At 35.4% G+C, this 18,109-nt stretch overlaps 1 protein-coding gene across 1 annotated transcript in view; it reads right to left on the bottom strand.

Moving 5' to 3' along the window:
* Positions 1 to 6,968: 6,968 nt before the first annotated feature.
* Positions 6,969 to 18,109, bottom strand: part of sdhaf3 (succinate dehydrogenase complex assembly factor 3) — a 16,309-nt gene continuing 5,168 nt past the window's right edge. The window contains exon 2 of the mRNA XM_056479849.1: positions 6,969 to 7,298. Within this exon, the coding sequence (XP_056335824.1) occupies positions 7,104 to 7,298 (195 nt within the window). The 3' untranslated portion in view covers positions 6,969 to 7,103. The remainder of the gene's footprint in view (positions 7,299 to 18,109) is intronic.

Genomic DNA, 18,109 nt, shown 5'->3' with positions numbered 1-18,109 from the left:
GTGCGCTCAATTTCACGTTAATTCAGATGTACAAAGGAAATATGCATGGGATTCTGCATACGCAGTGTTTCATATATCTGAGTTTTTTACTGTATATGTACATTTACAGCTTTGTGCGTACGCAATGTTTTAGGTTGAATTCAACGCAAGTCTTCGTACATGAGGCCCCAGGTGAGCAAAATAGGTTGACGTTAGTCTAATTGGGTTTATTTTCATCTGTGCTCTGTGTGTGTGTGTCTGTAAGAGCACACAAGCTCATTAATATTCACAACACAAACCATATATGGTCAATCATGGACCCTCTGATTCTAGAAGCATTTTATGGAGTAATACAGGAAACCTGCCATTTCTGAATATATATTTATTTCTTACCGAAGCCATAAACCTACTATGTAGATATCAGAGAAGTTTAACTTATTAAACCAATGCAGTATATGGCACCTTTAATTATAATAAACATTATGCCAGATTGAAAAAAAGAGTCTAAAATATATAACTCAAGTAATTTAATAAATAAAAGTAAAATATTGAAAGCGAAAATATTTCATTTTATTAATTTCTATTTTGTACAGTTTGTACACATACAAATTGATATTCTTAATAAAAGCTTATCTCAGTTCCATTAAATCTCCGCCAGTCTACATTAATAAAATCTGTTCGGCTAGGCTTGTTTGAATAAAACTGTGTTTATTGTTATGAATAATGCACTGTGTCAACACATGAAAATTGACTTGCCCAAGGACACAGTCTGATGTCTTTATTTCTGTGCTCTGATTATAAGCCTGGAAACGTTCTATTGGTTGTGCTGATATCCCTTCAGCTGCTTTATTTTATAGATTGTTGACTGAGAGTCATGCATGTGCCCATAACAGCCTCTATCTGGCCTCAATCAAGATTTGATGCTAATTACACACTGTATAAACGTTATAGTTCAGCACACAATAGGCCACTTGTCAGTTAAACCAATGATGATACGTTACACCAGACTTAATTACTACCTTCGTCTTAAAAGATCCAACTAGGGCTTTTGGGTAATCCATCTCTGATATTTAACTTTAGTAACACAAGTGTCGTAGTGTGCGACGTAAGTGAATACACTGCAATGAAAAAACATACTTCAATGATCTTCATGAAACCTACAGCTAGCAATGTGACCCATACACTTGAAAAAATGTCAAGACAACAAATATTTCTTATGTTTATTTAACTCAGACGTGTCAAACTCAGTTCCTAGAGGGCCACAGCACTGCAGAGTTTAATTTCAGCCCTGCTTAAACACACCTGTTTGTAGGTATGAAACAAGCCTGAAGCACTCAATTAGTTTGATCAGATGTTTAATTAGGGTTGGAACTAAACTGTGCAGAGCTGCGGCCTTCTGAGTTTGACACATGTTTTTTTTTTTTAGTTTTACAAAGTTTAACAATATCTTTAATCAGTTTAATTGTTGTAAGGTTAGATTTACATGCAGTGTCTGAATGAGTGTATGGGTGTTTCCCAGTATTGGGTTGCGGCTGCAGGGGTATCTGCTGCATAAAACATATATATATATATATATATATATATATATATATATATATATATATATATATATATATATATATATATATGTATATAAATGAAAAAAAAAATTAAAAAACAACGAAATGTTTTTTTTTTTATGTAATTTAAAGCATTTTATGACCCTATAACTAAACTTGCATATGCCCTGGATGGAGCATAAGAAACCTCATTAATACAAACATAAAGACTCACTGAGCCATATTGACTGAATGTGACACAAACTATTCAATTCAATTAAATTCACCCTTATTTGTATAGCACTTTTACAATGTAGATTGTGTCAAAGCAGCTTCGCATAAAAGATCATAGTAAATTGAAACAAAGCTATTGCTATAAGAAAACAGAATAGAATCAAGGACATGCCATTGCTGGAGAGCGCACACAGACCCTCTACAGAGAACACAGTCAAAGCTAAACGCATACTCCAGTTGTGTAATCTGCACTGCTCTGCACTGCTCCCAATCAGCAAAGATCTAGGAGTTCCAAAGCAAAAAGTAAAGAAGCAAAGCGAAAGCAAAAGGAACAACACAAACAGCAAACTCCTAGGGATTGTAACAACCACACTTCATTTAAAGGGTTGGTTTTGCTCAAAAATGAAAAAAATCTGTTATTATTTACTCACCCTCACACTGTAGAAAATGCTGGGTTCCACACAAATCAATTAGTAAAGGAATTACAGTAAAATTAACATTAGTTGTTTTTTTTTTACAAATTTAAATGGATTAAACATAAAACAATTAAGTTGTTCCCCCCAAAAAATCTAAAATTGTGTTGTTTCAACTTAAATTTAACGTTGTGTTCAATTTAAACAACTAGTTTAAACAAACAGTGTTAACAATTTCTGAGTGTATTTGTTCATCCTTAGAACAAATTATATTTTAGATGAAATCTAAGAGCTCTCTCATCCTCCATAGACAGAAATGACCCTGATATATTCCAAAAGAGCATTCCAAAACATTGTAAAAGAAAAGAAAAAAAAATCCATGTAACTTCAACGGTTCAATTTATTTGCTTCTCCTAAATTTTCCTCTTTTTAAAATTTGTATTTAATATTTTTTTATAATGGGTGACACAGTGGCGCAGTAGGTAGTGCTGTCGCTTCACAGCAAGAAGTTCGCTGGCTGGGTCAGTTGGCGTTTCTGTGTGGAGTTTGCATGTTCTCCCTGCGTTCGTGTGGGTTTCCTCCGGGTGCTCCGTTTTCCCCCACAATCCAAAGACATGCGGTACAGGTGACTTGGGAGGGTAAATTGTCCGCAGTGTATGAGTGTGAATGAGTGTGTGTGGATGACTCCCAGAGATGGGTTGCGGCTGAAGGGCATCCGCTGTGTAAAAACATGCTGGATAAGTTGGCGGTTATTCCGCTGTGTCTACCCCGGATTGATAAAGGGACTAAGCTGAAAAGAAAAAGAATTTTTCTATAACATATACATTTGGGTGTACTAGTTTTTGGACCGTTATCGTAAGTTATTTAGTTAGATAAGCTCCAGATTTGGCTTCAGTACTGACTAATCTATGTATATGCACTAATATAATATTGTAAAGCTTCTTATTAAAAATATGAATTGAAAAGATTTGTGAGGGGTGTACTTACATATGCTGAGCACTGTATGTACGAGCATATCCATTGGTAAAAACCTTCAGAATGTAAATTTTAATGTGTTTGAAAGTGCTTCTGAAGTAGTATGACCAGCCTGATCTCACGAGAAAACGTAAGTATTTTTCAGTTTTGTCATTTTAGTGGCTAATTCGTACGAGTTCAGTCAGACGAAATTATACGATTTTAAAAAGAAGGCGTGGCACCTAACCCCACTCCTAAACCCAACCGTCATTGGGGGATGAGCAAATCGTACGAAAATGTACAAATTAAATTACGAATTCATACGAATTAGCCACTAAATCAAAAAGTTACGAATTGCCGTGAGATTGTGTTGGTATGACAGTGCTGGAGAAAAACTAATTTTGGGAACAAAAGCCTTTATAAATATTAAATTCTACAGACGCAAATTGAATAAGTGCCACAAAATAAACACTCAGCAGGGTGTTTTAATGTTTTATTTTTATTAAACTGAAAAATGAAAAGCCAAAAAGCCCAAAATCTCAAATTTGACAGGCGCATGGAAAACAAAAACTCAATATTTAGTGTTTCACCAAAAGGTCATTTTGAAGTGTATATTTGACAACTATCTTAGGTGATGAATCGTCTTTGTCCATTGATTTCTGCCCTTTCCCAGCTTTTGTTCAGCTTTTCACTCGAGTGAAAGGATGACGTACCAACAACCCTGTTTTATCGCTTTCTCTCTGTGTTCTGAGACGAAAGCGTAGAGATTACCTCCAAGTCTTCCCATAATCCCTAAGGATTCACATTCGCTTTTTCTCCATTGAATCCACAGTCATGCCCTTCTAACATGACAGCACAAGACACATCTCGTACATCTTAATGGAGTGAATATGTTCTGGTTAGCAAACCTGAGGCTTTCACCAAGAGGAAAAAACAGAAGCACACACATATATAATCATTATAATCACTCAAAATAGTTTAAAACATTCTGGTCTATGTGGTGTGACTCTCATTGCTCAATGTTTTTGTAGTTTTTGTTGTGGGAGATCAATGTTTATGGCTCGTCCACACTTACAGGAGCTGTATTGTGTCATCGCAGTTTGTTTTGTGATTGAAGTGGTGTTCAGAAATTAATCTGCGTGATAAGGGGAGGCATGATGAAGTGCAACAAAACAAACCACCTCCGCTTAAATGCCTCTATTCAAAACACTTTGGACCATTCCTTGGTATTATTTGTATCGTGACGGCATGCAGTCTCACATGAATACTGATTTCTTCACAAACCATTGATTTCAGTGCTCAGCGCCAGCTAAATTGGGTTTCTTACTTGACTAAAGATGCTTGTCTTCCAGTGCAGTATTTTGGTAAAGTTCAGCATGGGGGAAAATATCTGTCAACCAATCAGCTGATGCTAGCTGACAGCGACGAGGCTTTTTATGCGGCTCTGCTGTGAAAGTATACAAGCAGATACTCTCTCGGGCTAATGAGGTATTATTTTTCAGACAATCTAATCATTCAGAGAGTGAAAGAAGCATTACTGATTTGGCCCTTTTTTCATTTGTAATGAAGGCAAAAAGTGTCTGCAGAATGGCTTTTTAGTGTGTCTGCAAACTTTTTGACTGTGCAAAGCAAAATGTCTGACAATAACAAGCTTTAAATACGTCTAAGTGCATTTCAGATATGAGAGTCCAATTTGAAAATCCAATGAAAACAAGTTTGGCCTTAAAATGACTGGGACTTAAAATGTTAAAGATCAGACCAACTTCATGAGGAAAATAAACACTGCAAAACTGCAGAATGACATATGGGTGACTGTGTAAAATTGGTACTCACAGAAAGTCACAGCATTACAAGAGGCTCTTTGCAAAAGAAAGTGAAAAACTGAGTTGAAGCCAAATTTTCCAGTATAACATTTTTAACCCAGGTGGTGCTCTCATACACACAACACTGCTTTCACATAGAAACTGCTAAACTTTATGCTTTGGCTGATCTTTTACATTTTGGTGGTGTTTTTGGGCCCTGACACAAATTTTAGAAATGGGTTAGAGGTCTGCATATGTCTGTTTTTCTCAAAAAAGGAATATAAACGAAATGTTAACTCAAATTGTAAACCAAATATACAAGTAAATGAAAATTGTTGGTTTAATAGCTAATGCAGAATCCATGCATTAATAGAATGTTGCTGACTGACAATGTTTCCATGCAAAAATGCACATTAACTTGATTATCGCATAATCGCATTATGTGCGAATAAAGCAGCGTTTCCATCCAACGAGTCAAAGCGAATAAAAGCGTCCCTTCCTGATTACCTGGCACCACATATCAACAGTAAAAACTGAATTTTCTGCGATAAGAGAAGAAGCATGAACCTTTTCTTCATTTAATAAATGACTTGCACCTCAGAAGGCAATCCTGACACGCAGTGAACGTGCGGTGGCATTTGAAGGCGTGGGACGCGCAGCACTGGCGCTCTTTATTCTGGAGGTCTTTAATAATATAATAACACTAGTACAGAAATGGTTAAGGCGTTTTAGAATGACCGAAACATTTCAGATGTTTTACAATGCGGTCAGCCTGCTGGTTTGTTCATTCATTTTAATCATCATGTGATCTCTTATAACAAAATCACATGACCTTTTTTTAATGCGCATACTGGAATTTGCTCGGTAAAAGTGTTTCCATCGTAGTTTATGCGCATCTTTTCTCTTTTCTTGAATAAAAAGTTTGTCCTACTCGGATATGTGCATACATTTTTATACTGTTTTCAAAAGTTATGTGCACCTTGGCATTTTCATCAAACTTTTTTTATGCACATGTCCAAAATGTGCATGAAAATAGATGGATGGAAATGTAGCTATTGATTTCAGTTTTAAACATTTCTCTGAAATATGACCACAAAGGCTGGACACTCTCTGAATATGCACTCAGGGTCAGGTTGCAAAAAAGAAATATTTTGGCAGGTTGCTCATGGCAGGTAACTGGGAACTGTGTGAAGGTGAATGCAATTTGGTTATTCACTTCAAATACAAGCGCAGATATGCTGTTGTCAAAGGATCCAAAATCCACCAACCATTTTTTGTTTGGAAATTTAATGTTGTGCTGCAATAACCATAATTGGATACCCAATTCCCATATCCCATGGGAGAGCAGTAAAATAAGCTACAAAGTGCAAATTCTGGGAAAAATACTGTTAATTGACTCTGTGTAAACTGCAAATGCATATTCAGTCGGTAGACATACTGACCAATTGTCAATGGAGGGCTTCAAGACCATATGTGCCCAAGTAACTATGTTTCTTCACAGAGTGACATCATCTACTGGCCAATCATGTGTAATCCTGAATTTATGTCATTTTGCAGATCTGTGTGAACAGCGATCATTTCGACAACACTGTCATCGCTATGCAAAACCTTTCTAAAACACAAAGGAACAACTTGATATTGTGTAAATGCACCTCATCTCAAGCATCCTCATTATAACTGCTGATAACAAATCCATCTTTTTTCATTTGTACTCAGAAACATCAAGAATAAGCAACAATAAAGACTCTTCGTAGCTTTTTAAAGCAGAAGTTTTATTTTAGTATGTTGATGTTCTTCCAACTAAAACTGAATATAAAGTAGGGGGCAGAGCTTTGCTTTTTGCAAATCTTGTAGCAAATTAACATTAAGAGAAGAGTGGTTAAGAATATTGTGGCTGAAGTCATCAAACTGACATCACCAGATAAGGACCACCACTCCCAATGTAGAAGCAAAGTGTCAGACTTTGATTGAAAATTATCAATCAGTCTGTAGATTAGCTTGCACAGACCAATTGTTCACCTAAAGTCTATCAAAGTAAACACAGTACATTTTGATTTCACATGGACTTTATTGTAACCTTCAGTCTTAGCTATGATGAAAAGTACTTAAATAAATCAAAATATGTCCCAATGGGATGACTTCCCATTCCCCTTGGAGAGGAGATAAAGCACCTTTCTTTTCCCTTACTTTGGCGTTCCCTCCTCTTGAATATCAAACTGTCGGTTGGGTTTTGTGGACTCGAGCATAAGCTCGTAAAGCTGCCCAATCTGCTCCTCTTGAAAGTGTTTGAGTTTGTCTTCCGATAAATCAGCTCCAAACACCAGCTTCTTGTTTCCCATTGCTTCTAGCACCTGCGTCTGTAAGGTGTCTTTGTAGTTCTGCAGAGAAAATAATACGGATACAGGAATATTACTTATGAATAACAAACAACTCCATTTTTTCAGCTAGTTTACAACTTCTGTTAAGTGACCAAAGCCTCTACACTTGTGTGCCTACTATTGGCTCTCTGATTGATTTTACACAAAAGCACTAGTGAGAAATTCATTTTATAGAGCGCTATTGATTTACTTAACCAGACTGTGGCAGAATTATTTATTTCTCTTTGTTGGAGAATCATTGATTGCAATTCACATGATGAAACATGGGTTACAGGGGTTGCTGGGGGATGCTGCAAGTATCCACTAACATCTAATGGAGGTCAATGCCTGTCGATCCTTCTAACCTCGCTGAAATCATTCCCTCTACATCCATACTCTTATCTTTTAAGTTTTACAAGTCTCCACAGGACAAAAACTGTAAGTGAAAATGGCCTTCATCATACCTGTGTCTTGTTTGTTAACTTGTTTGTTAAAGAACAGATACAATATTTTTTAAAGCATTCTGGCTCCTCAATATACATTCTTGAAGTAGCTGGGATTTTTTTCTGAATTAGTTCCATCTTTTTTTAAATATAAAAAATACCACAGCCAAACTATTTCTGTGACGTCAATTTTTCTTCAAGGTCTACATTCCACTGTTGTCATGAATAAAACACAATTCTAAAAATATTTTCAAGAACAGTGCTTACAGTGTATGAAAAAACATACGATATGAGCCGTGTAGTGTCAAAATCAAGGGAAATTAGGAAATCAGATCATATGTAATTCTCCTTTTAAACAAACTATTAAGGTTGTACCAGGGTATATGCAGGAATCCTAAAGGTCATTTCAATACCTTTTTAAGACTTAAGACCTTCTCAGAATATTTTAAGACCTCATCACCACTTCAAGTTCTAATCAAACCTTTAACTTAATAAACAGTTGTAGTTAAATAAATCAATGGAGCACAACCGTGCAACAGAACTCAGATAAGCTAAGAAGAAACCAAGTTTAAAAGAGCAAGTTATGCGTTTTTTTTAGCGACAGGCTTCAGCCAACGTTTAAACTCGTCTTTCTCCAACCAGGAGTACGCAAACTTACATTTTCCCATTTTGCCGTCTGTTTTGCTCTATGGTTTCGCTACATGTGGAGAGCGTCACATCACCTTCCCGCGTTTGTCAAAAATTATGTGAAATTACCCGGACAGAGGAGTTTGGCTGGACGCGCCCTGGCCAGAACCAATAGCGTGGATCAAGCACGCCGTTGTTAATATTAGGAGGAAAAGACCTTTATTTATGCTTTTTTGGAGTCAAACACTTTAAACAACGCTTGCACTAAACTTAAGACCTCGTAAAAACGCAATTAAGACTTTTTAATACCTTTTAAGGGCCTTAATTAACTTTTAATACTTTTTAAGACCCCACGGATACCCTATGTACTATAAGAAATGTGTTCATTCTAAGGGCTTTTACACAAGAGGACTGTTTTCATAGACTTATTGGCAAAATTACACATTTTTTTGGAAGGTTGCACAGAAAGAGCAGAAAATTATATTAGTTCTATGATCTTTATTTGGAGGAACTTCAGTAAATGAGCAAATTTTAACCTCATCCAGAACAATCACAGAACAGAATCACAGTGACATAAGTATATGATTACTTAAAATGTTTGAAACAATTACTAAACTCTTCCTAAAACCACTGTATTTAAATATAAAGGAAACATGTATGAGTTGGTCATGCTCATAAAACAATCATGCAATGAATTCAGAATCACAAAACCAGATTCCCTTCCAAAATCCTTGTAACACTTGAACACAAAGTCCTACAGCACTAAATATATTTACACACTGATTCTATGGTATGAGCTTAGACATCTTAATTGAAAATTGTCTGTCACGTCTGTAATGACTACTTACGATCAAACCTACAAAACATTACAGGCAGACTCATTCAGAAAAACACACTGAAAACAAAGCCATTAAGAACTCTCATTCACTCTCCCGACGTCTTGGAATTTGGACGCAATTCAATTTTGGAAGCAAAAATCCATTTGTCTGAGAAGCTTCCTCCTCTACATAATGTAATTAGATTGAACATTTGCCAAAGAGTAATATTTTAAGAATGAAGGGGATGTGGGCAGGCGGGATGGCAAGCTTTTTGGTGAAGCTCACCTTCTGAATATAAACACCTCACTTCCCATCGCAGTGACGTAAGCAGGCAACCCGGTTTATGCTTGTCTGGAATAGCCTGACTTTCCCAAGGGCAAACAACTTTAAAGATCTATACCAATAAATAGATTAGCTCTGTGTCCACTACTCTGTATGTATAATGTAGCTTGAAAATGTGCTGTTGTAATAACTGTGGACTCATATTTAAGTCAGGAGTCATTTAGTAGAAGCTTTAATGCAAAGTGACATATAGTACTGCAGGGACAATCCCCAGGAGCGACCTGGGGTTAATGGAAATGATTCACAATGTACTACTTAAGGTCCTTACGTATTTCAAGCTAATTCGGTGCAAAATCAAAAGTGGTGAGAAGTTTATGTTTGTGATTTGAAAAATAAAAAGTTTCAGACCAAATGTTAAAGAGCCCCTATAATGGGTTTTTGAAAATGACCTTCCATGCAGTGTGTAACACAGCACTAAGTGAATGAAAACATCTAGCTGAGGTTTAAATTTGAAAGTGCACAGTGTTTAAAACTATTGATTCTTTAACGAAATAGTCGACTTAAAGTCAAATAAATGAATAATGTTGGGTTCGGATCTTTTGCCTGAACGCATTGACGTCGATACGGTACATCACCAAATATAAAGTGCTGGTTCCGGTAAAACGTGAACGTGCCTTTCCCTTCAGACACTAGCAGAGCGAAAGGGATGACATTGTTAGGAACTGTTACAGTTCGTATGGACCAGTTTCTTCCTCTTCGGATCATAACATGTAAGTGCAATTAAAGTTGTTGCCTCGTTTTGTGTAGTTGTATTTATTATGTTTATGTAAAATATGTATTTAATAGTGTGTTGTAACTGGTGGCTTATAATTACTATTATAGATCATTGCTTGTATTGTATCTCTCAGGTTAAATCTTTATGGAGTTATTTACATACTGCGTCCAAAACCATGTTGAAATTGAGACGCGTGTTTCTTCCTTTAACGATTTAAACTCGTTTCTGAGTTCACAATCCTCTGCCATTTGCTTTTGGCAATCATCAGCTGTTCCTGAATGTGTGTCATTGGTTATACTTGTGGTTAGGTTTAAGAGTAGAGTAATATGCTGGTGTTTAACTGTGTTACTTTATTGCAATCCTGCATTGGGCTCTCATTGGCTACTTCATAGCCCTGGTGGGCGTTTCTCTCTGTCTTGTGCTAAACCCAGTCGACCACAACAGACTGGGCCACCGGAACGATCACCGCAGATTAGCCTGAGGAAAAGGAGGGGTTTGGGAACAAATCAATCGCTCAACAAATCATATGGGAGTCGTTGGGATAATAACCTAAAAATAAATGCATATTATAAGAAAGAGAAGTGTTTTTGACCTTGCATGCATATCAGCCTATTGTTGGAGATCTCCAAAATCAAAATATGACCTTTTTATAATGCAAAACAGGGGCTCTTTAAACATCTTTGAATATTAGTATAATCACTAATAAAGCATATAACAAATAAAGCTAAAATACACTCACAGTGTGATTTAATAACCTGTAATTCTTTACCAAGAAGGCCAGACAATAATTCATCTTTTATGAAGTGCGAAAAAAAATATTGGTTTCCGGGACACTGTGTGCTATGATGAAATAAACTTATACACATCTATTTAGAATGTAATCTTAATGGAAACGATCAGAGAACATGACCTGCAAACAATATTCCTTAAGTCAAAACTTAAGAAGCTGGTACCCTTGGCGGGTGTGCTGCAGAGCTCTTTCTTTGACGTGCAATTCTTTTCAGGAACGTATCTTCATTCAGTTAGTCAAGGTCAGAGTAAAGAGTACTATTGATAAAAAAGCATATAGTGCACATGTGCATACTCATAAATAGCAATCCTAGCAGTGTGGGCAGTATCCGGTTGTTTGCAAACAGTGTATTGCTGCGCTACTCTTTTAAATGTCTCTTTAATTTTGAGGAATGAAATGTGCAGGCCTCCATGACACGACATGAATGCTTGCAGCTGATCACATAATCTAATGCTCATTTCCTTCTTATTTTCATTTCCAGTCACACTTTTTTTTAAATTTTGTAACTAATTTCAACTTTAATATCCAAATCTGAGGTGTCATTTACACTAGTGCATTTTTATTTAAAAAGTATACGTTTTGTTAAAGTCTGCATAAACTGGAAGCTACGACCACTTTTTTATGCATTGTGACGCAGTTTCTAGAAAAACAGAATATTAAATGAAAAAACAGTGGGTGAAAACAGGCTCCAAACTGATAGGATGTAGTAAAGTAGGCATTTCATACAGAAAGATCGGCAAAAAGACTTTTGGGGGAGTTATTACAACCTAATGTCGAGTTCAGACTGCACGATTTTCAAAGTAGTCGCGTCACATGTTTTCACACTGCATGATTATCTGGGGTAGCATTTCATCGCTACTTTTTTTACACTGCAAGATGAATCTACGACATTTGGTTTCACACTGCATGAGTTTACAATAGGAAGAATCGCTGACAACTGTCTCTGTTCGAAAACTGCGCCTCACAACCAAACACACGAGAAGTGACATGGAAACAACGTGAGGTCATGTAGTATATCTTTTGTTATTTACAACATGAAGCCTTAAGTGAGGTAGAAAATATACTTATATTGTTCACCTGGGTATTGGCAATTTCTCTCGAAGTTTTTTCTTTTTCGAACCGTTGTGGTATTGCTCAGATGACACGTCAAACAGACACAGGTGCTCCTGCCAAATTTACACTAGTTTTTCCTTAATTTCTTGAGTCCAAATAGACCAAACATAAGCGCTTTTAACATCTCCCTCAACCTCCCGCTGGCCTGCAGGTACCCATACTAGTCGATGCAGCTCTCTCATTGGCTGTAGGTAATTGCCAACGTTATTTTCAATCAGAACATATTTCACACGGCATGATTTTGAATTGCCGACAGGTCCAGATATTTAGCATGCCAAACATTTGACAGGTGTCGGCAACTCATCGGCATTGTCGACTCTGATGGTTTATGAATGCCTCCTTAACAGTTCACACTGTGTGAAAGTTACTCGCGTGAACGAGCACTGATTTGTCTGTGATTTCAGGCATTTGTCTGTGATTTCTCAAAGCCTGTCGGCGAGGCAAAATCAGGGCTCAAATCATGCAGTCTGAAATCGGCATAACAGACATTTCCTCATCAGCATTTCTATTTGTTGCCATAGCACTGTCAAAATTAACAGTTGGAGAGGCGTGGTTAAGTATGTTTACCACACCCAATACCTCACATAGATGTAGGCTGTTTCTCAAAATGCGTTCTTCAGCGATTTTGCGTCCTTGTGTTCTCTTGTAACGTCATCATCAACTGCCAAAGTTCAGTTCCAAAAATCAAGACCAGAGGATGCGTGAAAGTTCCCGGATGTGTTCTTGATACCGAGGATGCATCGATACAGACTTGGGCACTGAACTTGCTCTATAAGTCCCAAAAGTCATTGCGACTGGAGGTGGGAAGTGCTGCATTTTATATAGATTTATTTAATAAAGTTCAGAGATATTACTTATTTCAGGAGTTTCCCTAAATGAGCCATTTAACATTACCATGAAATCTTTACCATGATAAACATTAAAGGTGTTTATTTGCAGAAATTCATATTAAAATCTGTTCTATTTACATTGTACAATATATATTTGTAAAGTCTTTATGCATAGTATATATTTTGAAAAGGGGAAAAACAATAAATCGTTGTATGAGTGGTGTAATGCTTAAATGATTTTCCATTAAAGATGCGTGAAGGTCAAGTGACCATCAGGATCAGATTTCAGATTTCAATTAAAGAATACAAGTGCAAACTAGTTTCTTTTTCTTAATGATTTGCACAGGTGAATTGTTCACTGCAAAACTAGAAATGTGAAAATCAGTATTGTTAGTTTTTGATTTCATGTGTACTGATGTTTGCACTACTCTAGCACCTTCGATGGACTAGGCATGGGATGATAAACTTTTTCAAGGTATACCGGAGTTTGGAAAAGTCAAGTTTTTAAAACTCCCAAAACGTTCTGCTATACCATTCCTATGGTATATGTAAGATTTATTTTTCATTTTATTTGTTTAAGTTTGTTTAGGACAACAGTATCTCCAGCAGAAAAGATCTCCAAAGTCGTTTTAAATTGTAAAAAAACTTGTTTTTTAAACTAATGAAGACAGCAGAAGTCAATGATTCATTTGAATTATTTAACCTGACATGTTTACTGTTCCAAAATACTTTAAATGTTTCTCAAAGTAAAATATACTGTGGTCAAAGAGGGTTTTTACCCAGACATTTAAACCGTCATGCTTTTATCTAAAGTTATCATACTGTCAGGATCTAAAACCGGCACATGCCTACCTTGGACCCACAAAAACAGCATTTTGAAAACACTAAAGACCCTACATTGAAAATGCTGGTGTTCTGTTTCAGAGTAGATCGGCTAAGACTCAAAATTTTGAAAATAGAAGCGTGGCTATCCTCAACTGCTCTCTGACTGGTCTTCTAGAATGTATCTTCTCCTCATTCATCAAGCCTCTCTCATATGACCATTACACAAGTGGTAGACTGCGAAAACAAATGTCGGCAAAAAATGGCCAGTGAACATGTATAGTCATGTATTGTGCATTTTAGGCTCTAGAACACAATACGAAAGACAATAAAACGGTGTCTGGACGAAGGCTGATTTCATCCTAAATAAAATGGCATTTAAAAACAAAAACGCACTATTGTGAATGGCACCTAAGTGGTAATGCACTCGTTCATGGCATTTGGAGTGGTGGTGCTTCTGAGGTTCAAATTCAATTTTTATCTTTTTTTCCCCTTTTGCCATCACAATATTATTTCAGATGAGGTATAATTATCATTAAATATCAATATAATATCAATATAATATATATATATATATATATATATATATATATATATATATATATATATATATATATATATATATATATATATATATATAAATTTTTTAAAATGTTTTTTTATGCCGTTTGCATTTTAACAAATGATCATATGGATCTTAAGGTTCTTTTTTCTACGCGTCAATTGCTAATATGGTGTTCTGGATTATCTGAGTTCTGGTCCCTCCATGTAAATCCAAATGGGATTTTGTTCCATCAGATTTATGATCTACTAGTTGAAAAGCAAACTGCAGAGCCATATATAAAAGATAAGAGCGCACACACCATTCACTCCTTCACATTCTCTACTTCTCTCCTTTTCTTTTATTCCTCAGGGAAAGCTTGTCTGTTGCAATGCGGTCGATTTATTAGGCGATGAGAAGTCCCTTGGGCCCTCTACTGTAACTGGATTAAAGTGAACACTCAGTGTTCCTAATCACATTTGGAGGCTCGCTCTACTTCTGTTCCTGGCTCCGCCACCCTTTCTCGTTTTTATTTACTTTTTTCCCAGCAGTGCTTTGAAAACTGAAACCTCACCGTGATTCACTCACCTCTTAATGAACGAGTGTGGAGGGGGTGGTAAAACACACACCGACTCCTTCCCAGAACTAATTTGAGAGTGGACGACTCTGTTCACAGCTCCACTGTGAGCAATGTGAGGCACTACAGCTCTAAAACCTAGTAAGCTATAAAGACTTGAAATGACAGTTCATCCAAAAGTGAAAATTCAGTCATCATGACTCATTATCACCCTCTTGACATACCAAATCTTCTGTAGAACATGAAAGATGATGATTGAGGAACTAAACAACATTGGAGACCAGTGATTTTTATCAGATAAGCCAACACAATCTCACGGCAATTCGTAACTTTTTGATTTAGTGGCTAATTCGTACGAATTCGAACGATCTAATTCGTACAATATAGTACGATTTGCTCATCCTCCAATGACGGTTGGGTTTAGGGGTGGGGTTAGGTGCCATGCCTCCTTTTTAAAATCGTACAATTTCGTACGACTGAACTCGTACGAATTCGTACGAATTAGCCACTAAACTGTCAAAACGTAAAATACTTACGTTTTCTCGTGAGATCAGGTTGGATAAGCAGAAACAAAAATCACTTTCTAAAATAATCTTCTGCAGAAGAACAAAAGTCATACAAGTCTGAAACAATAAAACGGTCAGTAAACGATGACAGAATTTTACATTTTGCATGTACTAATCTTTTTAAATATCAAAGTGAATCAAGTGAATTTGATTTGTTGTTTTTATTTACAGTGGCACAGTATATAATGTGGTGGTCCAATAGGTTGTTTTCAATCGAGTAGTTCTGGTGACATGCGAAATTCAGATGGAGTGCAAGAAGTAAAAAACTGAATGGGAAATATAGGGGGAAAGTCAGTATTTTTAGGATTTAAACCATTTTTCAAAGGACATATAAATAGAAACTAACCACATACGTTGGGCATGATCCTTATATTATGAAGAGGACCGAGTTTTCTACTGAACTAAAACATATTTGCCTTTCATCGTGGCAGTATATATTGTAAGCTATTACATGAAAAAGAAATATTATTGTAACTACTATAGTGTTTTGAGGCACAACTAAACTGTCGTATATATATGGTCCAACACAAATGTAGTAATAAACTAACTATAGTTTATCAGTTCACCAGTATTCTGTAGCATTCACTAAGAGCTGTACTTTACATTATACACTTTACTATAGTGTGGTTCACAAACATATTATAAATTTAAAAATTTTTCCATGCGGATGTTATATCTTCCAGAAATATTCACAAAAAAAAAAAAAACCTGATGAAACCATACAAAAGTGTGGATGTACAGTCTACATTATTATTATCATCATTAATATTATTACATGTTTTTAGTGGATGGTAAACGGTGTTCCACAATAATAACCATCTAGTTTTGCTCGCAAGGGTAACATTTCTTTTTTGTTTTGTTGATGAACTTACCATCAGACATTAAAAGCTGCTGCGCATCTCAATGTTAACGTTACGGTTGTTTATTCTGTATTGTATTGAAAAAATGTTTATTACATGCCTCTGTTTTAAGCCAGTTTCTTGAACTTTTCACCCTTTATGAACAAAAACATTTGAAAGTCTATAAAAGCTGTTTGGCATTCATCATTTTGGCCGAACCTATAGACCAAAATATTGGCCAAAATTGTAAGTTTAATTTCAGTACTTCTATTCTCAAACAAAAAATGTTTTCCTCACCACATGCATAGTCGATACCACGGTTCAATCTAATGAAAAGTGACAATTTTGTATGTTTAATCACACATTATTCATGATTTTATGACTATAGTAGTATGTTGTTACTAGTTTAGTAAACTACTATTTACAAACTCAACTAGAAAATTAAGTTTGTGAGCTTAACCGCAAACATAATTCTGAAATAATTTCTTCAACCTGAAGTAATTACTAACTTGTTTAATTTTGACAGTAGTGGTGGGAATCACCCATGATACATTATCAAAATACTTATATATACATACATTATCAAAATACTACAAAAAAAAAAATATATATATATATATATATATATATATATATATATATATATATATATATATATATATATATATATATATATATATATATATATATATATATATATATATATATATATATATATATATATATATATATATATATATATATATATATATATATATATATATATATATATATACTTCAAATATGTCCCCAAGAAAAAACTTTTCTTTTTTTTAACTCAACAGATACATTTCTTAATTTGTGTGTCTTAGTTCAATTTTATTGTTGTGGTGAAAATAAATTGGATTGTCAAGCAGACAAATAACATTTTAATGAAAACCTGTCATAAATGTTGTATGCACCTTTTTGCCATGCCACCATCTTTATTTTGCTAACTTACTGCCTTCAAATAAATAGTATAGAACAATTTTGGCAATATTTAGATAAGGACATCCATGATTCGATATTATACTGCCTCGTAAAATATTGCGTTACTATGTGATATTGATATGCCGATCCTCTGAATAATAATGATTAAAGCAAACAGATTTTTTTTGTTTTTGTTTAGGTTTTTGTTTTATATTAAGACCTTTCCCACTTATTTTGTCACGCTCTACATCACTTATGAGAGCTTGGGATGACGCACGACTACTATGAATGAACAAATCCATGTCATGCAGCTTACGAGCAAGCAGGAAAGCAAATAAATGAAAATGATGTGGATGGCAACCACAATTTAGATCATCATTTGTCTTTAGGTCCAACATAGCAAAGTAAAAATACTTTGTTTTCACACAACAGTAGACAGAAAAAAAAATTAGTGTTGTGTTGCTGTTCGAACCCTTTCGACCTCATGAGTGTTTACACTATAAAAGCAATCTGACAGAATGCATTTGGAGTACCTCTGGAAGAGGTTGAAAATGGACAAGCTCAAAAAATTTTCAACCCATTTCACCATTTTTTTATTTTGCATCGCCCACTTGCGTTTGGATAAAAAAACTTAAAACCAGGCATAAACAGGGCCATGGACCCAGTATATTAGAAAATATACTTAGCTTAAGAAATATTGCCAAAAGAAGATTCTTAAATTGGACTTTTTTTTCCATAAAAAGTCCAATTTAAGAATCTTCTTTTGGCAATATTTCTTAAGCTAAGTATATTTTCTAATTTACTGGTATTACTGGTATATACTGGTAATACTAGGTGGAAAGGTAATGTGTCTCAGTTAAC

This window comes from Danio aesculapii, chromosome 19 (genome assembly GCF_903798145.1).
Source record: "Danio aesculapii chromosome 19, fDanAes4.1, whole genome shotgun sequence".
Classification (NCBI taxonomy): domain Eukaryota; kingdom Metazoa; phylum Chordata; class Actinopteri; order Cypriniformes; family Danionidae; genus Danio; species Danio aesculapii.
This window is presented reverse-complemented; position numbering and strand designations above follow the sequence as displayed.